Here is a 24,108-nt window from a genome sequence, read left to right as displayed (position 1 = left end):
GAGGGAGGGGATGACCCTGCCCTGCTCCTCTCCCTCAGTGGTTGGAGCAAGGTGTGAGCAGACTAGGGAGGTTGCTGAAGGGGATGAGGAATTGTGGCTGGCTATTCCTGGAGGTGTTCAGAGCTGGATGGGGATTGGAGCAACCTGTTCTAGTGGAAAGTGTTCCTGCCTGTGGGAGGGGGCTGGAATGAGATGTTTTTTTCAGGTCGCTTCCACACCATCCTGGGATTCTGTGACGTGGACTTTTAGTGCTGGGGAGAGGAAGGGATCAGAGGCTGGGCAGGGGGTTTCCAGCAAGTCCCGCAGTTCCAGGTTTGAGGGCTGGCTGTATTCCCAAGCCTGCGTGCTCATTTCATGGCTGTCTGGAGGCTGCTGCCCTCACCACAGAGCCAGTGACAGGCATGGTGTGGTTCACAGTGCGCTGGCACGGGAGGAAGGATGTTGCAAGGAGGGGCTGGAGAGGATCAGGGACACACCCGTGTTGCCCTCGCTGCTGGGGCTGTCGTGGTTCTCTTCTTCTGTGCTGGGCTTTGACAGGGTCTCTCTGTCTCTCCACATCTCTCTTTCCCCGCTCCGAATTCCCGGGTGCGTGTTCAGAAGTGCTCGAGCTGCCAGCAAGCAGGAGCCACCGTGGGCTGCTGCCAGAAGGGGTGTCCCCACAGCTACCACTACACGTGTGCCATCGACACAGGTGAGCCTGGCCACAGGGATGGGGCTCGGGGTCCTGGGCACTCTGACCCACCTCAGTGTGGGGCCCATTGCTGCTGGGGCAGGGGCTTGTGGCTCGCTGGCTTGCCTGGGTGATGCCCACTGTGCTGGCCGCACTAGCAGGAGTCACAAGCTTGGCTGGCCTCAGCTGAGCCCTTCACACAAATGCTGTGGCTGGTGGGTGGCTGTGGGCTGGGGGCACACTGCATTCCCCCCACTCAGGGGCAGCTGCCTCGCTGTGCAGGCTGTCCCCTGACACATCCTGTCCTCTCCTCGCAGGCTGCTTATTAACTGAGGAGAGCTTCTCTCTGAGATGTCCCAAACATAAGGTAAGCCAGAGGCCCCTGTGCACCCCCTTACAATGCTCTGCAGCTCCCTGTGGCAGGAGGACCTGCCTTCAGACCCCAAATTCCTGGGGATGCCCATCCTGGATGCTCAGCTCTGTGTGGGCATCACATCCCTGGGGGCATCGGGTGTGCCAGCCACTGGGTGCTGCTGGGTCTGGGACACCCCAGCCGGCTCTGAGGAGTCTTATCCCCTTCCCTGAGTGATGAACGATGGTTGAACCCCTCCTCAAAGCGCTGCGTCCCGGGTGGGTGCCCGGTTATTGACAAGGGGGGGGGCGATGGGGACAACCCAGGGCCACCCCTGCATCCAACGAGATGCCCGGGCTGACCCCTCCGTTCTCCCCGCAGAGGCAGCCGGTGTAGCGCCCGCGGGCACCCGCCCCGCCGCCAGCGAGGGACCGGCAGAGGAGGCAGCGCCTGGAGCAGAGCGGGGCCGGGCCGGGCCGTACCGGGGACCCCCCGAGCCCGTGAGCGCCCCGGGACCCCCTGAGCCGAGCCCGCTCCGGGCGGGCGGAGCCAGCGCCGGGTTTTCCCTCCCGCCGGGTCCCGGTAAAACCCGGTCTGGATACGCGGGGCACGGATCGGGATCCCCCACCCGCGATGGCTGCACAGGGGGGCGGGGGGTGTCCGTGTTCGAGGGGGGGTCCCGGCGATGTTGTCTTACTGTGGGGCCGCCGGACCCTCCGTGGGTCCCGGCTCTCAATATCACACTGATCTGATCTGAGATGTTGCCTTCAGCAAACCTCATGGTGTCTGTATATACTTCAGCGAAGAAGAGGATTAAAAAAAAAAAAAGACAAAAAAAGACCATAAAAAAAAAAGAGAAAAATGAGAAAAATGAAAAAAAAAAAAAAAAAAAGGGCAAACAACGGCCTGCTGTTTGAAACACCACTCTGCTTTTTCTGTTTTGTTCTTCCATCTCCTGTTTGCCCCCACCCACACGCAGGGTGCTGGGGGGATAAGGGTGCTTGGCCAGGCTGGTGGCACCCACCGGGCTGCCCCTGCCCCGCTCCCAAACCCCAAACCCCAAACCCTGACTCATTGCACCCCCACCCTCCCACTCCATGCGGCGCTGGCACTGCTGGGCTGGGGACACCCGGTCCTGCTGTCCAGGACCCCCCAAAACCCACCCTGCTGCCTGTGCTTGGCCTCACCAGCCCCCCTTCTGTGGCTCCTCTCGTGGGGGCTCTGCTCCCTGTGCTTGTGCTGAACCCCACAGCTCTGCGTGCTGAACCGGAGGAGGAGGAGGAGGCATTTGCTTCCTCCCTCCCCCTGGGCCTGGCTCACCCCTCACTGCCCTGGGTTTGCTCAGCTCTCTCGACTTTTGCTTCGTGGCCACCTCAGTGGAGCTGGGGGACTGCCCAACACTTTGGTGACCCCTGCCCACGTCCCCAGGCTCCACAGCCCATCTCAGTGTCACCCTGACACAGGTAGCAACCAGCCCAGGGTGACCCAGCTCCAAATCTCATCCTACAAACAGCCCCCGGCCGTCCCCCGTTCTCTGCAGCATCCTGCAAAGGGGGGCACGCTGCTGGTCCCATCCATGTCCCCACAGAGCCAGCGCCCCATGTCCCCACACCTCTTGTGTCCCCTCCATCCCACCCACCCCAAGGTTTGCTGGCCACACAATGTCTGTTGTTTCAGCAGCTGCCTCGGACACAGGAGTGAAAAACTAAAAAGAGGAGGTGAGAAAAAAAATTTTAAAAAGGGAGAAATAATAATAATAAAAAAAATTAATTTAAAGAAGAAAAAAAAAATCCCGTGTCCTTGGCAGTGTTGCCTGAAATCTGGCTATTTTTAGTGACATCTTGTACATATGACTGTAAAATGGTAAACCGTGTGTATTATATATTGCCTCATTATATAGTGTATATATATGTATACATATACATATATATAATATATATGAAGACTGTAAATGTTAAGACTAGTGTTCTTATTAGTATATTGCTTCACACTGAAGATTGTGTGTAACAAGCTGTTTCTAAAAGATGTTTATTTTCCTTAAGAGTAAAAAAACAGGTCATTGCATTCAGAGCGTCAATAAAGATACAACGATTGTTTTGGAAGTACGTGGCGCCCTGCTCGTGGCCTCTCTTTATCCTTGGGGGGCTGCTGGGGTCCCCCCCGGGCTGTGACAGCACCCCTGGGACACCACGGGGTAAAGAGGGGGTGTTTGGGGTCCCTCAGCACCCAGTGTCCCCCACCCCTTGCCCCCCACCTTTGGTGCCAGTCCCCCTCCAATCCAGCACACACCAGTATAAATAATCAGCTTTAATTGTCTGTACAAAACTCTCCAGCTATGAAAATACCGTTTAAAAAGGGAAAAGGGGAGTGGGGGGAGGCCAGGGGAGGGGTCTATGTACAAGAGGGGGTGAAGCAAGGACACAGGGGCGCCCACCAGCCCCCCAGGAGCCCCGTGCCACCCTGCCAGCCCTTCTCCCAAAGCCTGTCCGTGCTCGGGGGGGGTGGCAGCTCTTAATGGGGAGGAGGGGATCAGTGCTGGGGGGTCGGGGGTGGGCCGGGGTCCCCTCTTGCCTGCCGTGGGCATGGCTGGGCAAGGGGGCAGTAAGCCAACCCCAAACCCAGGGGGTCCTGCAGCAGGGGGACCCTCGGGGGCCCGGGCAGATGCCCCGGGGTGGGCACGGAGGGGCACGGGTGGCACGGGGGGATGCGGGTGGCCCTGGGTGGGGGCGGGTGGCACCGGGGGTCGCTGCCGCGCCGCGCTGCCCTGCAATACCGCGACAGCGCCACTAGAGGGCGCCACGGGCCGTCCCCACGCGGGCTGGGGACACGGGCGCGGCCGGGGGGGGGCGGGGGGAGCCCACCCTGGGTACCCCCGTGGGGCTGCGACCCCCACCCCGCACCCCTTCCCCCGCCAGGCACCACTCGACCCCTCCCCACCCACCCCTTCACCCCCCAGAGCGCTGCCTAACATCACCCTGCGGGGAAACTGAGGCACGGCCTCCCGCCGCCCCGCATTCCGCACCCACGGCGGGTGGCGGGGGGGGGCTGGCGGCCCCTTCCCCACCTATCCCGACGTGACGGTGGTGCCGCTGCCCAGCTTGATGATCATCTGCTGGCAGTCGTGCAGCGTGCGGCGGTCGCCCAGCTTGTCCAGCGTGCGGGCGGCCTCGGCCAGCATCCCCACGCGCTGGCCCGGGCCCGCCAGGAAGCTGGGCGGGAGGTAGCAGCAGGCCAGCAGCAGCGCCTCGGCGTGCTCCCGCGCCGTGGGGTGGCTTTCTGGCTCGCCAGCTGCAGGGGACAGAGCCCAGGTCAGCACTGAAGGCACTGACTGAATCTCGGGGGGATCGCACGGGGATGGGGTTATTGGTGCCACCATCAGTGGAGGGGCTGGGAGCACGCGTGGCCCAGCTCTTGGGGTGGGGTGTCCCACCCCCTGACCCACCATCTGGGGGCTGGAGTGCTGCAGGTGGGAAAGGGGTGTCCCACCCTATGTCTCACCCCACATCCCATCATCCATGGATGCTGTGGGTGCAGAATGGGGTTTCCCACTCCCCAGCGCTTGCGGGGGCTGCTGTAGGTGCGGAGCAGAGTCCCCTACACCATTTCCTGTCCTCCAAGGGGGTGACAAAGGTATCCCGCCCCATGTCCCTCCACCCAACGTGCTGGGGTGCCGTGGGTGCACAGCGATGTGTCCCACCACATATCTCACACCCTTGGATGCTGGGGTGCTGCAGGTGAGGAGCGAGGTGTCCCACCCCGTGTCCCAGCCTGTGTCCCACTCCATGTCCCACCCCGTGTCCCAGCCTGTGTCCCAGCCTGTGTCCCACTCCATGTCCCACCCCGTGTCCTAGCCTGTGTCCCAGCCTGTGTCCCACCCCGTGCCCACCTGTTTTGCTGCCCTGCACCCCTCTCCTCCGCAGGCTGCGGTCCAGCAGCTGGTGGGTGCGCGTGGGGCTGGCCCGGGCCATCAGCCTGGCCGTGGCTTCGTGCAGGAACACCTGGATGGGGGCACAGTGAGCACAGGCAGGCGCAGGGCACCGGGGCACGCAGCCGGGGACAGGAGGGGGGCTCACCCGGCGCATGGCGGGCCGCAGGCTCTGTGCCAGGCGCCGCAGGCTGCTCAGGTCCTGCTGGAAGCCGCGGAGCTCCAGGGCGGACGCCTGGTAGAGGCAGCTGCGCTGCTGGCTCGCCCCCATCTGCTGCTGCCACAGGTTGGTGCGGGTGACCAGCAGCAGGTCACAGAGCAGGAGCTGCACGGCCTGCGGGGACAAAGGGAGCGGGGTGAGCACGGCGTGGGACAGACGGACGGACGGGGGTGCCAGGGAGGTGGCTGCGGGCAGGCGCTGCTGCGCGGGACCCCCGCCGGGCTGCATGGCAGGGGCATTGCACTCCCAGTCTGACACATGCAATGCAACTACAATGCACCCCCGCGAGGGTCGGGGGCACCTCCCGCCGGGGCTGGGGGCTGGCGGCCGCCTGGGCCCTCCCCAGCCCGGCTCACCTTGTCGATGGTGCCCTTGGGGGGGCTGCCCAGCTCCAGGCTCTCCCGCAGGCAGCTGCTGGCCTTCTCGCAGTGGCCCAGGGTGGCCTGGCTCCCGTCCTGTTTGCTCAGCAAGGCACGGACAGCTCGGAAAGAGTGCAGGGCAGCGCGGGGCAGGGGCTTCCTGCAAGGTGGAGGGAGCACGGTCAGTTCCTTCCTCAACACACACCAGGTGCTCCAAGTGTGTTCGGCGAGGCCACGCCAGTCCAACAGGGATGGGAGACATGCAATGAGGTGCCACCCTTGTCCCCGATGTCCCCAGCACTCACTCAGAGCTCTGCAGTGCCCGGGGCATGGTCTCCACCAGCGGGTAGAGGCGCTCAGCCCCCTCCTCATCTCCCTGCAGCCAGTGGATAACGATGCCAATGAAGGACGCCCACCACTTGGACACGGGGTCGGTGCCTGCAGGGTGCGAGAGACACAGGAGCACGGTGTCTGCACTCCCACGGCCCCCCACATGAAGTGACCCCAGTGGGGGATGCGCCAGCCTCACCTGTGACAGCCGCCAAGCCGGAGGTGATGGAGGGTGTGGGGCCAGGTGTGCCACTGACATCCGAGCAGCCGTTGAGCAGCTGCAGGTACTCGAGGGCATCGGAGAAGTGCCTGTGAAAGGGGCTGTGAGGGGGCTGCCCCCATGGCAGGCAGGGGAGAAGGTGCCCAGCCCAGCACTCACCCCTCTCCCTGGGCAGTGGGACGGCCGGGCTCAGGCATGGCCACGCAGCACAGCGCCTTCTCCAGGAGGTGCTCACGGAACAGCTGGGTCACCTGGGCCAGCGGGTCCACTGGGGCACAGAGATGGGGTCAGCAGGGACACCACACCCCAAAACAGGGGGTGCGGGGGGTTTGGGAGCTTGGGGTCACCTGGGTTGCCAGCGGAGCTGTAGATGGTTTCCCTGGGGACACCCTTGACCGCCCAGTCCCCATCAACAAAGAAGCGATGACCCAAGGGGTGGCAGAGCCACTGCATGGCAGGGGGCACAGCCCCACCATGGGACAGGGCCACGCGCCGGGCGCTGCAGAGGAAGGGACGCTGTGGGGAGAGCAGGAGGTCAGGAAGGACCTGAGATTCAATCCCAGGGGACACAGGGGACACCCCAGTGCCCCACACTCACCGCCAGGAAGTGGAAGCAGCGGTGCAGGCTGGCCTTGATCCGCAGGGCAGCCGCCACATAGATCTCAGCCAGCGCTGCCACGGAGATGGCATCACCAGCGCACTCAGCCAGGTTGACAGCGCTCAGTGCCAGGTTGATGGCCAGCAGGTGCCCCCCAGCCTGCTTCCCTAGAGGAATGGGGACAGGAGGCTCAGCCACGGGGTCAGGGGGTTGTGGGGACACACACAGGGGTCCCGTCCCTCAGCCCCACAGCACAGGGCCGTACCGGCGAGGTGCAGCTGGTGCAGGCGGTGATAAGCCATGGCAGCGTCGCGGGCGCTCTGGCGGACGTGGGCAGGGGGCGGGGGGTCCGGGCGCAGCCCCCCGGCGCGGGCAGCCAGCCAGCGACCCACCCAGAGGCGCTGGAGCAGGTGGCGCAGCAGGGTCCAGAGCAGGCTGCAGGCCAGGTCCCCGTGGGACGCCGGCAGCGGCCGCCCCAGCGCCCCGAGCGCCGTGCGCAGGTGCTGGGCCCCCTGCGCGAAGTCTCCCTGCACCAGAGACACGGGGTCAGCGTGGGCAGGAGCAGGGACAGGGCAGGACAGGGCACACGGGGCTCACGGGACGTACCCGGTCGAGGTCGAGGTCGGCCTGCCGGCGGTGCCGCCAGAAGAGGATGGAGGGCTCGGAGTGCGGGCGCGTGACGGGCTCCCCGCAGACGAACAGCCGCACCACCGCGCCCAGCACCAGCGCCACGTTCAGGGCCCAGAAGGCCAGTGTGGGCCACAGCCACTGCGTCCACCCCCATGCGTCCTCTGTGCAGGGATGGGGTCAGCAACACCCCGCCAGGGCTGCCCTGTGCCCACCCCATGGTCTCCATCCCATGGCCTTCATCCCATGTCCACCAAAGAGCCTCCACCCGGTTGTGTCCACCCCAACAGATTCCACCCCGATGGTCTCTGCCTCACACACACCCCAGGATATCCATTCTGGTGGCCTTCACCCTGTGCCCATCCCAGCAACATCCACCCAATGGCCTCTGCCCCATGTCCATCCCAATAATCTCCCATCTCAGACCTACACTGGGACCCCACTCCTGATGGCCTTCGGCCCTGTCCACCATGATCACCTCCACCGTGACAGTCACCACTCTGATGCCCCCATCCCTCATGCCAACCCCAACAGCCTCGAGCCAGGTAGCTCCTACCATACACCCACCCCAACATCCTGCCCCTTGATCTCTTCACCTCAACAGCCTCTAGCCCTTGCCCACCCTGACAGCCTCCATGCCACACCCATCCCAACAGCCTCCATCCCAATGTCCCCCACCGCAGAGCAGAGCTTACCCAGAGTGCCAGACTGAGCCATGATGCTCCTGCCGGGACCAGCGGTGTCCTGGCTCCCCAAGGGGGCTGGGGAGGCAGAACCCCGGAGCAGGGAGGCCAGGGGGTTGAAGGAGAGGCAGAGGAAGACGAAGGCGCAGAGGGCCATGCGCGAGCGGTCCAGCATTCCCTGGCTGCTGGGCGAGGGGGGTGGCTGCTCCTGCTTCACCTGCACGGGCAGAGCTGCTGTGAGCCTGGGACACGGGCATGGGCATGGGGTGGTGGGCACAGGCATGGGATATAGGGCATGGGATACAGGGCATGGGGTACATGGCAAGGAATATAGGGTGTGGTGATGGGGGACAGGCATGGGATATAGGGCAGGGTGATGAGGCACAGGCTGGAGTACAGGGGCATGGATTTCAGGGTATAGGCATGGGGCACAGAGCACATTTTAAGGTAGAACAAAACTGCATCCACGCCCAGCCCTAAATCATGTGAGGAGCAGCCTCAGAGAACAAGACCAGGGCTCTCAGCTCTTTCCCCATCTGGTACACTTTGCCCTGGGCACCTCCTATGTGAAGCAGCAGATCCTCTGCCCCACCCAGGGCAGGGAGAGCCCCCCAGCCCTCCCTCACCTTGCCATGGGCACAGAGGGGGCTCTCAGGCTCTGAGTCGCTGCTGCTGTTGCTGCTGCCCCCGCTGAGTGAGAGTGGGCTGCTGTGGGATGGCGAGCCCACGTCTGAGGGCGGCGGTGTCAGCATCTCCATCACCTCTGCCTTCACCACCTCCATGGGGGCCTCTGCCTTGGCCCCCCGGCTGCTGTGGGTCCCCACGTCCTTCACAGGCTCTGCAGGAAGCAGAGTAAGCTGATAGCTGCCTGGGGGCACGGAGCCGAGCCCCCCACCCCAGGAGCTGCCCTTCCACTCACGGTTCTTCTGCATGGCCATCTTCAGGGCAAGGTTCTCCTGCTTCAGCTTCTGGTTGCTCTGCTGCAGGAAGCGGATGTACTCGATTGCCTTCCTCAGGATCGCCGACTTGTTGAGCTGCCGGTGACCGGAACAGTTCAACTCAAATTCCAGGCAAACCCTCCCCGTTACCCAGCCCTGCCCCACCAAGCCCTGCTCCCACCTTGGCCTCGGTGCCCACCACCAGGTCCTTGAGCTCCACGATCTTGTCGTTGATGGAGGAGCGGTAGCGCTTCTCGATGGCGTTGTGGGCCGTGCGCTTCTCTCCGCGGCTCTGCAGCAGCGCCGGCTTCCCGCTGGGCGCCAGCCGGTTGATGGGCAGCTTCTCTGCGTCCACCACCAGCGGCACCGTGGCCAGGATGGTCCCTCCGCTCACCAGCGCCTGCAGGGTGCAGGGTGGGCTCAGGGATGCTCCTGGAGCTTCTCCCCACCTCACAGGGCCCCGGTGGTGGCACCTACCGGCACCTGGAGCGGCGTGGCCGAGCCGCTGGCGCTGGTGGCCAGGGAGGCCATGGTGGAAGTCTTGGCGCTGCTGGCGTCTGTCTTGACGGCCGTGAGCAGCAGGGAGTCGGCCTTGATGAAGTGGGGCTGCAGGAGAACCTGAGGGGCAGCGGGGGTCAGCGGGGCTCTGGGGGTCAGTGGGGCTCTGGGGGTCACCGGGACCCCCCGGCCCTGGCGCTGGGCTTACCGGCACTGACTGGATCTGCGGTGACACAGCCGGGGTGCTGGGGGCAGCGGGGGCCAGGAGCTGCTGGGGTGCCACGTTCTGCACGGGGCCGGGCACTGTCACGGGCTGGCTGGGTTGTGGGGTGGGCAGAGGGCTTGGCAGGGTCTGCCCCGCACTGCCAGGCTGCACAGCTGGGCACGGAGCAGAGGACAGCGTTAAGAGAGACCCTGGCACCAGCCCACCCCACACAGCCCCGTCCTGCAGCAACACCTTCACCCCGGGAGCCCCCGTCCCCTCCCTGCACCCCAAATGCTCACCTGAGAAGCTGTGCTGGTTCTGGTAGCCCACCATGGGCTGGGCAGTGAAGGGGCTGGGGGAGGCAGGGACGAAGCTGGGGGCCAGCATGACACCGGGCTGGGGCTGGGGCTGGCTCTGGCTGCTGGGCACCACCGACGGCTCCTCCTTGACGCCCAGGGCGGGCGCGGGCAGCAGCGGGGCCGGGGGCGGCGGGGTGAAGGTGCCCATGCCGGGGGGCCCCGCGAAGGCGCCGCCGGAGGGGGCGGCGGGGGGCGCCTTGCCGGGGGCCAGGAAGGTGCTGAGGGTGCCCGGAGCGGAGGGAAGCCCCGGGGGCACGGCGCTGTCCGGGGCACTGAACGGGGAGTCGAACAGCCCCGAGAAGTCATTGTCCGGCGTGTTGATCAGCTGCAGCATGTCTGTAAAACACACCCCCGGCGCCGTCAGGTGCTGCCGCGCACCGCCCAAGGCGGGCTTGGGCTGGCCCCGTCCTGCCCTCCCCGCAGTGCAGCGTTTAGGGGACAGATCCCCATAATCCAGAGGCAAAACTCCCTGAGAGCCATGAATCTGCCGTGCCCTGTTCCTCTCAGCCTCCCACCCATCCCATTGGGGAAACTGAGGCACGGCGCTCAAAAGGGGGTGCCAGGGCTTGGCCAACAGCAGTCAGCGTTTTTCAGCCTGGTCTGGGAGCGGCAGGGCGCATCTCAGCGTGTCTCTGATATTGAGGGGGGCTTGTGCCAGCTCATTCATTCATTTATTCTGTCCTGGGAACCCCGAGAATGCCCAGATCAGCGGGAGGGGGGTGCCCAGGCTGGGACAGCGGGGTGGCACCCCCGGGATGTGCCAGACCCCAGTGCCAGGTGTGTTTGATCACAGCAGCCCTCGGGAGGGCAGCTGGGCAAGCACAGGGCTAAAACGGCCTGGGCGGGGGTCTCTCCCATCAATGGCACCTCGGGGTCTGTGTGACACCTCCGCTGAGGTGTCCTGGGATGCTCCCACCATGTCCCCATCGCGGTACCCCCGGCACATCCCATTGGGAGCACGCAGACCCCAGCACACCCCACACTCCGGTACCCCCGGGCTCATCACCCCCCTGCACGCACAGACCCCGGGGTACCCCCAGGGCACCCCCCCACACACACACACCCCCGGGGATGTCCCCACTGAGCCACAGAGCCCCCGCACTCCGCCCTCCTCCCCACGGGCTGCAGCCTCCGAGAGAACCGCGGCCGTGACCCCGCCACGCGAGGAGGAGGAGGAGGAGGCTGGAGAGGCGGGGGTACCTTCGAAGGTGCACTCCATGGAGGTGGGGTCCCCGGCAGGAGGCGGCAGCCCCCGCTCAGCCCCGTGCCCGGCAGCGGAGAGGCCCCGGGATATTTTAAAGCCATGTTCTCGCCTCCTCCCGGCGCCCTCCCCGCGCCGCCCGCGCCAGGGCTGGAGCGCGGCCGGGGATGGGGTGATGCGACTCCGCCAATCGCCGCCTGCGCGCCCGCCGGCCGCCCCCGGACAGCCCCGGCGCCCAAGGTGAGCCCGGCAGCGCCGGGTTACTCGCGGGCACTCGCCGCCAGCCGCCCGCGGTTACTCGGGGTCACCCCTGCGTCACCCCCTGTGCCCCATCGCCCCCTCCCCAGCGCGGTGAGACCCCCGCATTCATTGCCCAGGGGTCACCCCTGCGTTACCCCCTGTGCCCCATCGCCCCCTCCCCAACCCCGCACTCATTGCCCAGGGGTCACCCCACACTGATCGGGCTCTGCACACAGCATTGTTACACCCCAAAACCCACCCGGCCCTCGGCATCCCGCCCTGTGCAGGTGGGTGTCCCTCCGGGGGGCTCCCAGCCCCTCCTGCCACTCAGAGACCCCCATCCTCTCCCCAAGGCTCCCTCGTGGTCCAGAGCAAAGTGTGGGGTTGCAGAGAGGGGCTGCTCCCTCCTGTCCCCCCCCCGCTTCCCATTGCCCAGCCTGGCACCCTCCTGGCACCTTCCAGGTGTTTCTATCCTGTGGCACCGCTGCCACCCACGCCACCAGCAGGACAATGGGCACCCACCAGGGCCACCGCGGGAAGCTGTGGGGCAGACCCAGTCGTTTGTGGGTCCTAGCAGGCCCCAGCAGGCTCAGGGCACCCACACCCATGGGCACACATCCCACATCACCCTGGGGTCGGTACAGGGACGAGGGACAAGCTGTGGCCAGCCAGGGACAGGTGACAAACCCACTCTGGGGAGCTGTGGGGTGCGAGGTGGCCCAGCTGGCTGTGACACAAAGGAGCGTGGCAAAACCCCACAGTGGGGAAACCTCATCCCGTACGGCAGCACTCAGCCCTGGCACAGCTCCTGCTTCCCTGCCCACGCCAAAACCTCGCCAAGAAAAGCAGGTGGCACCTGGATCTGCTTTGATCCACCCCGGCTGCCACTGCGATCAACCTGCAGACCTGGGATGGCATCTCCACCCCGGGTCTCGGGGGAGAGACCACCACGGACCACCCAGGGGCAGGGGCTGGGAGTCCCGTGCCCGCCTTGCTGCTGTTCCACCGGCCCCGCTGGATGGTGTGGATCCACAGAGCTGGTGGAGCACGGGGCAAAGGTGGGTGCAGGGCTTGCCGGGAGCTGGGATCCCCAATTTTTTGAGATCCCAAATTTTTTGAGATCCCCAATTTTTGGGATCCCCGTTTTTTTGCTAAAGCCTTGGAAGCACTGAACTCAGCACACGTGGTGCTATTGCCATGATGGTGGGAAGCGGGTCTCTTTGAGGAAGGTGTCCCCTTGGGAAGCGGGCTCCCTCCGGGCATGGCTCCCTGGGCTCATGCCCATCTCTCGGAGCCCGGGGCGGCGGGGAGGGGGTGCCTGGCGGCGGTGCCAGCCCCCAGAGCCGCCCATCCCAGCCCCCGCCGGTCGGATGGGTTGGATGGGAGAGCCCCGGAGCCCTGGAGGGAACGACCGAGAGTAACCCCGCCGGTGACGTCACGGAGGGGCGGGGCCACCGGCGGCACGATGCTGTGACCGGGAACGGGGGGATCGTCGGGGCTGTCCCGGTAGCGACACCTCCATCCCGGGGCTCCCGGGGTCCCCGTGTGGCCCCACGCCGAGCCCCCCGCTCTGCAGCGGCCCCCGGTAACGGGGCCAGAGCGGTTCTGCACCGGCTGCGCGCTCCCGCAGCTCGGTGTGCCCGCTCCCCACGCCGGGCCCGCTCCACCGGCCGTGCACCGAGTCCTGGTTGTGCACCGGTCCCGCTGTCCCGGCCAAACGCCGGTACCAAGTTCCCTGACCGTGCACCGAGCCCGGACCCCCCGGGCACGGCCATGCACCGAGCGCGCCCGCCCATTCACCGAGCCCCGGTTACACCCCCAGCCCGGTACCGGGCACGCACCGAGCCCCGGCCATGCCTCCAGCTCGGTCCTGACCTTGCACCGAGCCTGGTTACACCCCCAGCGCGGTCCCGGCGGGCCCCAGGCCCCGCTCATCCCCCCAGCCATGTCCCGACCGCGCTCCGAGAGCCGGTCCCGCACCGTGCCCGGCCCCGGCCGCGCACCGAGCCCCGGGACTGCACCGGGCCCGCAGCCCCGCCGCGCACCGAGCCCCGGTTATGCCCCCGGCCCGGTCCCGGTCATGCCCCGAGCCCCGGCCCCGCCGGGCCCCGTCCCCGCCGCTCCGCACCGTCGATGTCGCTGAGCAGGGCCGTGTCGATGTCGCTGGCCCCGGAGAGGCCGAGGGTCGGTGCCAGCCCCTCCAGGGCCGCGTCGTCGAAGGCGAGAGCGCTCATCCCGGCGGCTCCGGCGGCTCTCGGTGGCTCCGGCGGCTCAGGGGTGGCGGGGCCGCCCGCCCGCCACGGCCGCGCTGGCCCGGGCACAGCAGCACGGCTTCGAGCCGCCAAGTTGCTCCCGCGAACCGTGCCCGGAGCTGCCACCGGGCGGGGAGGGCGGCGGGGATGGGTGGAGGCGGGGCCGCCGCCGTGTCCCGCCCCGCGCCGCCTCCCCGCGCCGCCCGCCGCACCGGGACCCCCGGCGGCACCGAGCGGGGACCCTCGGGACACCGGGCACGGACCCCCCGGCACCGGGCTGGGTGCTGGGAGCGGGGCTGGGAGCAGCGCGGGCTGCGACCCCCGAGCAGGACACCGTCCTCAGGGGATGTCACTGACCCCAGGGGATGTCACCAAGCCCCGGGGATGTCACCGACCCCTGGGGATGTCATTGACCCCAGGGGATGGGCACCGAGCCCGAGGAACAGACACTGAGCCCGGGAAAAGCATCGATCCCTGGGGTTGTCAATGAGACCTGGGGACGTCATTCACTGCTGGGGACTGGCAGCCACCCCTGGGGACAGGCACCAAACCCTAAGGACAGGCACCAAGCCCTAAGGACAGGCGCCAAACCCTAAGGACAGGCACCAGATCCTAAGGACAGGCACCAAACCCTGAGGACAGGCACCAAACCCTGAGGACAGGCACCAAACCCTGAGGACAGGCACCAAACCCTAAGGACAGGCACCAAACCCTGAGGACAGGCACCAAACCCTGAGGACAGGCACCAAGCCCTAAGGACAGGCACCAAACCCTGAGGACAGGCACCAAACCCTGAGGACAGGCACCAAGCCCTAAGGACAGGCACCAAACCCTGAGGACAGGCACCAAACCCTGGGGACAGGCACCAGACCCTAAGGACAGGCACCAGACCCCAGGCTCTGCTCTGAACACCCGGGCTGGGCACGGAGGCCCCTCAGTCCCAGCCGGGGCACGCAGGGAGCCGCTCGGGGAGCCCGTGGGGACAGGTGGTGGCCGTGGCTGCTGAAGCCTCTCTGCACGTCGGGTGCCACGTGCCAGGGCGAGGTTGGGCCTCTGAACCAACCCTTCAAGGGCCCTGGGCCTTCCCTGTGCCAGCTGCTGGGCTCAGAGCACGTCCCACCTGTGCTGCCCACCCATGGCATGGCCCAGGGTGGGAGAAGCTGTCACCCCCCCGTTAGGGACACACCAGTGCTGCCCTGCGAGCCTCAGCTGAGCCCATGCACCTTCCTGGGGACCATCAATTGTGGGATCCAGGAAAAATGCTGGTGCCATTGGGATCAGGGCTGTGGCTGCTGCCCAAGCGTGGTAGGTCTCAGAGTGGGAGTCTCGTGCCAGGAAAATGCCGTGCCCTGTGCCCTGCAGGGCTCCATGGTCTGTCCTGCTGCTGGGATTCATTTAGGAATAGAAAATGTGCTGCAACATCAGTTCTCTGGAAGTTTGCCTCCTCCTCTTCTGTGCCACCAAGCACAATCTGAGGCTACCTGGGAATTCATTAAACCTGGCTACAACTTAGACACTTCCCTTCGGCCTTACTGGTTCCCACTTGGTGGCACAGCAGGCACCCCTCTGCAAAACAGGGACCCCCTGTGTGGCACAGAGCGCCCCAGGGCACCACACCGAGCTGGGCCGCAGAGCTGGAGCTGCACAGCCCTGCTTGTGCCCTCTGCACCGTCACCCCACTGCACCCTCCTCCATCTGGGGACACTGACCTGTGCCCGAGCTGGGGACGAGCCCAGGGAATCCTGGCTCAGCTCTGTGCCAGCAGCTGGGGCAGCATCAGCCCTCGGACATCCCTGAGCGGAGCAAACACCGCCGGGGGAGCAGCGACCACATGATCGGGAGAGCCGTGACCTGCCGTGGCTCACGCAGGGAGCCTTGTGCTTCTTCCCCCCTTGTGCTTCCCATCTTTTGCTTCTCCTACCTGTGCTTCTCCTCCTTGTCCTTCCCGCCTTGTGCTTCTTCCCCCTTGTGTTTCCCCCTCTCTGTGCTCCCCCCCTTGTGTTTCCCCCTCTTTGTGCTTCCCCCCTTGTTCTTTCCCCCTTGTGCTTCCCATCTTTTGCTTCTCCTCCTTGTTCTTCCCACCTTGTTCTTTCCCCCTTGTGCTTCCCTTCCTTGTTCTTCCCTCCTTGTGCTTCCCCCCGTTTTTTTTTGGGTCACTGCAGACACGCCAGGCTCCGTGGTGGTGGCGTGTCCCTCTCCTCGGTGCAGTCCCTGTGCTGTGCGAGGCCAGGGCAGGTTTCCCGGGCTGGGGAGATGGATGTGCCGTGGCCCCCGTGGATTTAGAGCAGCCTTGTGCAAGCATGGGGGTCACAGACCTTTAATAACCCGTGCAAGATCCGGGGCACAGCCTTCCCTGAGGGATGCAGAGGGACAAACCCACGCAAACACAGAAGGGGGGAAAATAACACACTTAAACACAGCTTAACTTTTGCACAAGCTGCGTGCAAAGCTGGGTTTTGCCAGTCCCCATCCCCATCCCATCCAGAGGGTCCGAGGATGCCGGGAGCCCACCGGTGATGCTGTCCCTGCCCCTGGGCTCCCCCAGCCGCCCTCAGCATCCTCCGCGCACGGGGAAGGAGCGGGCGGCTCCAGGGCCGGCTTTGGGCCGATGATTCCGCTCGGGGTGGGGCTGCCGGGGGTTGCGGAGCAGGGAAACCCCGCCCGTAGGACCAGGGCCACGCAGCCAATAGGCAGAGCGGGGCGAGTGGAGTGATTCTGCATCACGGCCCGCGATTACATCATGTCAGTCCTGCGGGGATGGCGGCCCGGCCACGTGGGCGCTCCGGAGTCGCTGAGACGTTTTCCTGAGCTCAGGCTGGGAGGAAACCGCAGCATGAGAAAGAAAACAAACCGGCCCCGGCACGGTTGGGCTCTGGCCACCGGGGCTACCGAGCCGGCCGGACAGGCCGGTGCGGCTCCGCGGGCATCGGGAGCATCTCCGTCCCCGAGCGGCTCCGGCCGTGCTGAGCCCGAACGCGGCAGCTCCGGAGCGGAGCAGCCCCGTCCTGCTGCCCCCCGCTCTGCCAGAGCGAGCCCCCGGCTGTTTGCCACATGCCAGCACACCTCAAACAGCGTGCCATGCTCCGTGCCCAGCCTCTGGCATCCTGCCTGCCCCGGGGCTTGTTTTGCTCCGGCAGAACGCGGCGTTAATCATTAATTTGTGTCGCAAACCGATTCAGAAGCCTCTTCTCTCCTTCACTGCGTGTAACTCGGCTTTGCCAACTGTCCCTTCCTGAGCTGCCAGCTTTGGTGGCACTCCAGTGCAGCCCCCACTGCAGGTTTATTTGCCCTCGGGTTAAATGGGGAAAGGTAAATGACCTGTGGCCATTTCCTATTTGCACTGGCATCCAAAGCTGCTGCCCAATGCCAGAGAGCGGCGACACTCAGCTTGCCCCAGGCTCTGCCCACGTGGGGCTTGGTGCCATGCTCTGTGCCCGGCTGGCAGCCCACGGTGGAGGGCAATGTGTGGTGTGTGGAAGCCCCCAGACCATGGTGGGAGTTTGCACAGTTGCTGTGGGAGCAGGTTGGGAGAAGAGAATCCCATCAGGGTGCACAAACCTGGGCTCGGTTTGTGGAGTTGGATCACCAGAGGCTGGAGGGGCACACATGGGAAAGGCAAATCCCTGTGTGCTTGTGCTGCTCTTACCCTCTTGCCTTTGCACCTGCTCTTGACCCTGTTGAAGGCAGAATTTGGGGTTTTTGAGGGTTTTCCTTCATGAGTGTAACTGTGGGGATGCAGAGGACAATGTGGTGAAGACCTGGAAGGAGCAGCCCCCTGCTCCCAAATCCCCCATTCCCAAATCCCCCATTCCCACAGCCCCTGCTCCCAAATCCCCCATTCCCAAATTCTCCCCTCCCACATCCCCCATTCCCACAGCCCCTCCTGCCCAGCGCTGGACATTTCTGACCCCGTGCTTTTTGTGTGATTCTGCGCTGTCAGGGCAGCAGCAGCAGCTCCACACCTTTCCCAGCAGATCCAGGCCAGGAGCCTCCCTGAATGTACCCAGGCACATGATCAGTGAGGGCTAAACAAGCTGGGGCAGGGCTGTTTAATGCTAATCTGTAGCTACAGGGAGGAGAAACCCTGTAGCCATTCCAGCTATTCCACACCCCCTTCCCCAGATTTAAACAAGCAGGGTGGATCTCCACGTGTAGAACAGAGGGCACCATTCTGCCAGCCTGGTTTGGTTTTGGCCAATGCCACTTCTCTGGGGTTCCTAAGCTGGTGTTCCCTCTCTGCCTATCAAAGCCACCATCATAATGGGGATGTTGGAACAAATTCCAGGCTGATGAGTCAGGAAAGTGGCTCTTGGATGGGCTGGGAACATCACCCATCTCTTTCCAGGTCACCAGGGGGGTGACCCACAGTTGCCCTCCAAGGACTATCAGTTAAGCCCTGCCAGGTGGGCAGGCATCCCACCGAGCACCCAGGTTGTCACCCATGTGTCTGCCTGATGCCACCCTCCAAAGATGTGCCACAATTTAGTGGGACACAAACTTAGCAGCACTGGCAGCACAGCACCGAGGGCAGCACGAGCCATACAGTGACACAAAGAGCAACTGCTGTGGACAAACCTCCTCCCATGGGAATAGCCAGGCTCTGAATCCTGGAGGAGAATGAGGACTCCCAGTTTTGACATCTGGGCTGCACGTGTCCCCTGTGCTCAGGCCAGGCAGTGGAGCCAGGCGAGTCCCCAGCTGACAGACAGACAGACAGACAGACAGACAGACAGACAGACAGACAATAGCAGCCCCAGCTCACACTAACAGTGTATTTATTGGAATATCTCACATGCAGGAACCAAGGAGATGATTTCTGGAGCAAGTTAAACAATGGCAGATTAATACAGTTGTCTCGTCCTTAACAGAAACACCTTCTACTTGAATACAGTGATGTTTTAGTGTTGGGTTTCTCTGCTTCTTGTGTATTTTGTTTCTCTTTACATAGTCAATCTCTTTAAACAGTTATGTCCCCTCTCTCCCCCTACCCCATTCCCAAACAAAAAAATATCCAGTATCTTCAGTAAATAAATATTATCCACTTTTATCTGGAAAGCCTACAGCTGTAATATACAGAGAAGCTATTACACAGGTTACATTTGTAGGGTTAACAACAGCTCATAGGAACATGTAGGGAACGAGGAGCTCGTACTCATAAAAACATGGAGCAGGGTGGGAATTTTGGAATAGTGAGTTTGCCATGGGCTAAAGAGAACCAGCAGCAGAGCCTGGTGCTGCTCAAGGCCAGCTGGTTCCTGGTGACACACAGCCTCACCTCTCTGCAGGTGAGGAGGAGGAGTGTGGAAGCTGGGGCAGGCACAGCCTGCTCTGGAGGCTGTGGGTTGGGATGGGTGGCTGGGAGGGGCTCTGTGGGCACCTCGTCTCCTGGGCTGGTGGGAGCCCACAGCAGAGGATGGGTTACCTCCAACACAGCTCTAAATCCACTCACTGCTTCAATATTTCCATAAAAATAACTGTTGTGAGCTGTTTTTTTTCCAGGGGAGGCTCTGCAAGGCTTGTGGTCAGCCCTGAGGAGGTAAACAATGACGGGGCTGGACGGGGATGGACGGCAATGGAGACAGCACGAGCAGCTCCCACTCCAGGGCTCCCAGCCACCACAGCAGACTCAACAGCTCCCTGGATGGAACAGAGTGTTGGAAATCCATCTTGTTTGCTCTGCTGGGCTGCACATGCTGTCCCTGCAGGTGACACCAGGAGAGCAGGGCACAGAGGAGCAGGGACAGGCTGTGCTGGCCAGGAGGGAGCATCACCCCTGCCCTGGGCCTGAAACCACGGCCTGGATCTGTTCTTCCACCACTGGAGGGAAACATCTCGCCACCACAGCCAGCTCCCAGGCCTCCATTTTAAAGTGGAAACAGCCAGTGTATCCCATCAAAAATGCTGAATGAAGTAAAACAGAAATTCTCACTAAAAATTTCCTTCAGCTTGGAGGTGCAAGACCAGCCCTGGGAATGACAGAGCTGGTCTGAGCAGCACATCCTAGGGATGGAGGTGTGATAATCAGAAGGGAAAAGGTTTGTTGGAGGCTACGTGAGGGTCCCAGTAAGGACCAGTCTCAGCATTTATGCTGTTCCCTTTAGAGACACCGTGCTACGTTTTTATGAGCAGGTCTCCTATGAGCCTTACCTACACCCTAAACACCCTAAATGTCTGTACAGCACATTGTTACCTATTACACCTGCTGAAGATGCAGCTGAAATCTACACAGAACGATTTAAAAAAAAAACCCAAAACCCAAAGGATATATTTAAATAGAAACCATTGATTCCTTACATCTCAGCACATGAAGAGTTAACAGAAGAGGTTAAAAAACACACTGGAAAGAAAATATATAGACAAAATAAATATTTCAACCTAGAACAGGGCGCGATTAGACCTTACAAAGGACCCCGAGAATAATTTAGTGTCATTGAGAGTCAAGCTGTGATTCCTAATATGCCTAGAAAGCACTGGGATGTTATTTCTTATGGAAAGTGGATCAGGCTGCAGCTCCATCCCTGTTCTCCCAAGCACTGGAGCCACATGAGTCCTCTGCCCACTTGCACAGAGGAAGCACTTTAGAGTGAAAGCAGAGGAGGGATAAATGGAGAGGTTGGTCCCCTGAAGTGAAAAACCCCTTCCCTTTGCCTCACACAGTTCCCACTGCTCTGGTTTTCAGACCACGAGAGGACAGGGAAGATGAGAGATCCTGATACAGGACATTTGGGAAGCTCTAGCGTAGCTCTTGTAATTGTTAAAGAAGGTTTTGGGCTAAACCACCTGCTCTGCCACACTCTGTTCCTTCGGTGCTTCCAGCCCTGATAGCCCAGTGTGGTGGATTTGGGCTCCAGATCCATCCCAGATCTTTCCAGAAGTGCATTTCCTGCCTAGGAAGGCATCTCCTGGGAGCTGCCCTACTTCCAGCAGAGCCACCACTTGTGCTGGTGGCACCTGCCACTCCCTGCAAGCTTTCCAGAGGATAGTGCACAGTGTCAGCAGGGACCACGGCTTGCCTGGGGCTGCACACACCAAAAGAGCCCCCTGAGCTCTGCCAACACACTTTGCTCTGTATTTTCCCCCCAGCCTCAGCCTATTCTCATTCCACCTCTTTTCCTCCCAGCTGGAGAGAGAAATCACCGACAGCTCTGCAGAATCTTCCAGAAAGGGACCAGATTCTCCCTAAAGCAACACCTTGGAGGTCCCAGGACAGGTTTAGTGTGACAGAAAAAATGGGGCTTGGTGACAGTGACATCCGTGCCACTCTGCACCATCTGACAGTCCCCATGCCTGAGCAATGTGATTATCCTCTCTGGCTTGGCAGGGAAGCTGGATTAACATGCTTAGAATCACCTGATGTGGCCATTTACAGGGTCAATGTGTTTCAAGGATTTAGAAAAGAAAACACACATTTAAAACAGCCACAGAGCTTTCTGCACTGACAGCAATACCAGCAATTCATTCTGTGCTGGCAAAACTGCTTGGGCCATCACCAGATGCTGTCTGAAATCAAATCAGCCTTGCCACAGAAGTTTCCTCAGCTCTCTGGGAGCTCTCTGGCCACATCTGACATGTTGCAGCAAGCTGGCAGTGCCAATCCCTGAGCGTTGGGCTCACCTTGTGTTGAGCAGTGAGGGCAGTGGGTGAGAGCAGAAGTGTGCAGTGCAGCCAAGGCAGAGTGTTCCATTGACCATGGAGAAGATGGAATGGGAGAAAGCCTCTGCAGACCCACACAGGAGAGCTTCAACTGGAGAGAGGGCCAGCAAGTGGGGAGAAAAGCTTGATCCCCAAGTTATCTCCATCCTTGAACTGGTTTTGCCTGTCCATTTGTAAGCTGTGCTACACAGAGCAGTGTTGAGGTGTCACATCAGCACAGAGGGGCGGCAGGACAGCCCTGCCTGGGCCCAGCTACATATGGAGGGATCCTGGAGGAGGCTACAGGCAGGGCAGGACAGAGAAGACAATGAGCAGGGAGAGCACAGAGTGAAACCTGACCTGGGATGGCCTGGAAATCCTGCACCAAACAACATCTCCCTTCAAAGATTAATGTGTCCGCTGTCCAAGTCCATCAGCGCTGCAGTCAGGCGTTTGGTAACAGGCTTTGTGTGTCACAACGTCCCAAAGGGGGTGGTCCTCAGAGAGCGTGGTATGGGCTGATAAAATGCTGTGCTCAGATAAAAGCTTCTATCACTTGGCCTAGAACAACTTTCAAGAGAGCTTGACACACATCAGCATCCTGGGAAGCTCAGACATGTCAGGTCAGAAGGAGGTTGCCTAAGCCAAGGAACACCCTGAGGAAGAGGGGCTGGAGCCTGCTGCCTGCACGGGCTTTTAGCTGATAAAGTGCCTCTCTGTCAGGATGGGAGATTCTCCTGCCATGCACTGCTCAGCTCTCTCTTTGATCCTGCCATCCTGCACCACTGGCTCCCTCCCAAGGAACGCGCTGGGGGACGCGGCCGTGGCTGGAGCTCCAGCCCTGCCTGTCAGCCCAGCAAGGCAGGCACACATGCTGGAATCCCTTTGGCAGCCCCAGAGGAGCAGGAATCCTGGCCATGCCTCTGGCAAGCAAGGGAATATGTTTGTTTGCACAGAGGCTGCAGCCCCGTAGGAGCTGGGAGTTAATGAAGGGCACAAGGATCAAAAGACATTCCAAAAATCACAAATAGCACAGTCACAATCATTTCAGCACTTTCTCAGGCCTAAAGCTGGAAGGAAATGAGGAGTTTCACCTCCAGCCAGGCTGGCACAGCTAATCCCTCCATGGTAACCACTTCCCTCAGCGTTCCACACAAACCTCTGAGGTTTGCTCTTTTCCTCATGCCTACCCCCAAGAACCAGCATATCTGTCCTACCAGGCATGGCAGGGAATCCAGGAAGCTCAGTTCACACCCAATCTATAAGCAAGTCCCATCCATCTGCATGGATGTTTACACCAAATGCAGAGCTCTAGAGTCACCAAAGAAGCAATCTAAGGTAAGGAGAAAATAACCAAGCTATTTTAAAAGGCAAACACACCAGGAAAATTCCTGTGTGAGAATGGTCTCCCAAAGAGCGAGGTGCTTCCTGTGCCATCGTTACAGCATCCACTTAGCCCAGCATTTTCCATCCTTATCAACTGCCAGAGCTACTGGACATGGCCAACAGACTGCTTCAAATTAGAGCAAGCCCAGATAAAACACAAGGCAAAAAATACCCTGTGAGATTTAGAAATGAAACGCCACAGAAAGTGGGGAAAAGCGACCACCATATGGTACCAGGAGATGTGTGAGTGGGAGAGTAAAGGATTTTAACTTGTGAAGCACATGTTGAAAGGGGAACAGTTGTTCCTTGCTGTCGAATCCAACACGAAAGCCAATACATTAACATTTTATCTAAAAATAAAGACACACTCCTCCTGAACATTCCAGCTCAGTCAATTACATGCTGATTGACAGAGCCGTCTACTTGGCAGGACCTGCCTACAGAAGAGGATGATCCCTACATAAATTGAAGGGCAAGGCTGCTCTCTTCCCCCTGGGCTTTTGTTTCAGCCCAGTGTGACGTACTCGTGCATTCTGAAGGGGTTTTCAGCATCAAGAGCTGGTTTTGTGCAGCTGGGACAGGAAGGAGGGGATTAAGCGAGTGCTGGAGAATCGTGGTCTGGCAGGAATAGTGTTGGATTTAAATAGAAAGAGTCAGCTCGTGGGGGTGGATCATTTGGGGAGGGAGGGAGGGAGGGAAGGAGAAGCAAACTATGGAATGGGGGGGACGGGAGTCGTTGTTAGCCAGGGGCTGTGGGAGGACAGGGTGGCCGTGCGGCGACATTGGCCGGGCGGAGCACGGGGCGGGAGGGACGGCGGCTCCGCGCCACCTTCACAGTGCAAAGAGGGCGTCCTCCGAGCGCTCCTGCTTTTTCCTGCTGGAAGGATTTGTTGTCGGAGGGGTGGGGGCTTCCAGGGGAGGGGATGGCAGGTTGGGAACCATCTCCGCCGCTTTGGCTCGCTCTTCTAAAAATTTGTCAAACTCTGCAATGTAAAAACAGAAGGAAGACGGGTAAGGATGGGGGCCGTGGGTTTGGCCCCAGGGACAGAGGTTGGCAGGGGCTGAAATTCCAGGGCCTGGCATCCTGTCGGGCTGTGTTTGCAGGCACGAATACCGGTACAGCCTGACTTCCTCGGGAAAGGGTACAGCCGTCCTTGGAGACACCCGAGCTCAGGCAGCAGCTGGAATCAAACCCACACTGTGCCACCGGCTGTGACAGAACCAGGGAAACATCATTCCAAAGGGCTGAGCAGCTTGGGGACACATTCCTGCTGGCACAAACACGGAGCACAGCCAAGGAAGATGGCAGGGAAGCACTTACAGCCAGGAGGGCTCCCCACACCATAAATAGGAACCTTTTGCTGTGAAATGCTCTCCTCCCGCCTTTCTGAGCATGGAAGCATTTGCTGGGGA

General features: G+C 61.7%; 3 protein-coding genes across 8 annotated transcripts in view; 1 reads left to right on the top strand and 2 right to left on the bottom strand.

Annotated features, from left to right (window-relative positions):
• Nucleotides 1-3,127, top strand: part of RAI1 (retinoic acid induced 1) — a 75,204-nt gene extending 72,077 nt beyond the window's left edge. For all 4 annotated transcript variants that reach the window (XM_058035141.1, XM_058035143.1, XM_058035145.1 and 1 more), the window contains 3 exons: nt 598-691; nt 988-1,037; nt 1,404-3,127. In XM_058035141.1, the coding sequence (XP_057891124.1) occupies nt 598-691; nt 988-1,037; nt 1,404-1,418 (159 nt within the window). In that variant the 3' untranslated portion in view covers nt 1,419-3,127. The remainder of the gene's footprint in view (nt 1-597; nt 692-987; nt 1,038-1,403) is intronic.
• A 187-nt stretch (nt 3,128-3,314) lies between these two features.
• On the bottom strand, nt 3,315-13,704 carry SREBF1 (sterol regulatory element binding transcription factor 1). Of its 2 annotated transcripts, none has more exons than XM_058035146.1 (19): nt 13,554-13,704; nt 9,925-10,320; nt 9,629-9,798; nt 9,400-9,540; nt 9,104-9,322; nt 8,904-9,018; nt 8,611-8,822; nt 7,997-8,201; nt 7,281-7,465; nt 6,940-7,201; nt 6,675-6,841; nt 6,424-6,592; nt 6,236-6,344; nt 6,056-6,165; nt 5,832-5,964; nt 5,524-5,686; nt 5,096-5,281; nt 4,909-5,020; nt 3,315-4,310 (listed from the first exon to the last, which is right to left on the bottom strand). In XM_058035146.1, exons 1-19 carry the CDS (start codon nt 13,657-13,659, stop codon nt 4,087-4,089), a joined length of 3,384 nt encoding a protein of 1,127 aa, XP_057891129.1. In that variant the 5' UTR covers nt 13,660-13,704; the 3' UTR covers nt 3,315-4,086. The 2 variants fall into 2 exon arrangements, with proteins under 2 accessions (XP_057891129.1, XP_057891130.1); XM_058035147.1 differs by lacking the exon at nt 13,554-13,704 and adding an exon at nt 11,185-11,270.
• Nucleotides 13,705-18,435: 4,731 nt separating this feature from the next.
• TOM1L2 (target of myb1 like 2 membrane trafficking protein) overlaps nt 18,436-24,108 on the bottom strand; it is a 56,402-nt gene continuing 50,729 nt past the window's right edge. For both annotated transcript variants that reach the window (XM_058035157.1, XM_058035158.1), the window contains one exon: nt 18,436-23,678. In XM_058035157.1, the coding sequence (XP_057891140.1) occupies nt 23,527-23,678 (152 nt within the window). In that variant the 3' untranslated portion in view covers nt 18,436-23,526. The remainder of the gene's footprint in view (nt 23,679-24,108) is intronic.

Source organism: Melospiza georgiana, chromosome 16 (genome assembly GCF_028018845.1).
Source record: "Melospiza georgiana isolate bMelGeo1 chromosome 16, bMelGeo1.pri, whole genome shotgun sequence".
In the NCBI taxonomy this organism is placed as follows: Eukaryota; Metazoa; Chordata; class Aves; order Passeriformes; family Passerellidae; genus Melospiza; species Melospiza georgiana.
The sequence above is the reverse complement of the archived record's forward strand: the minus strand, read 5'-3'. Positions and strand labels throughout refer to the sequence as shown.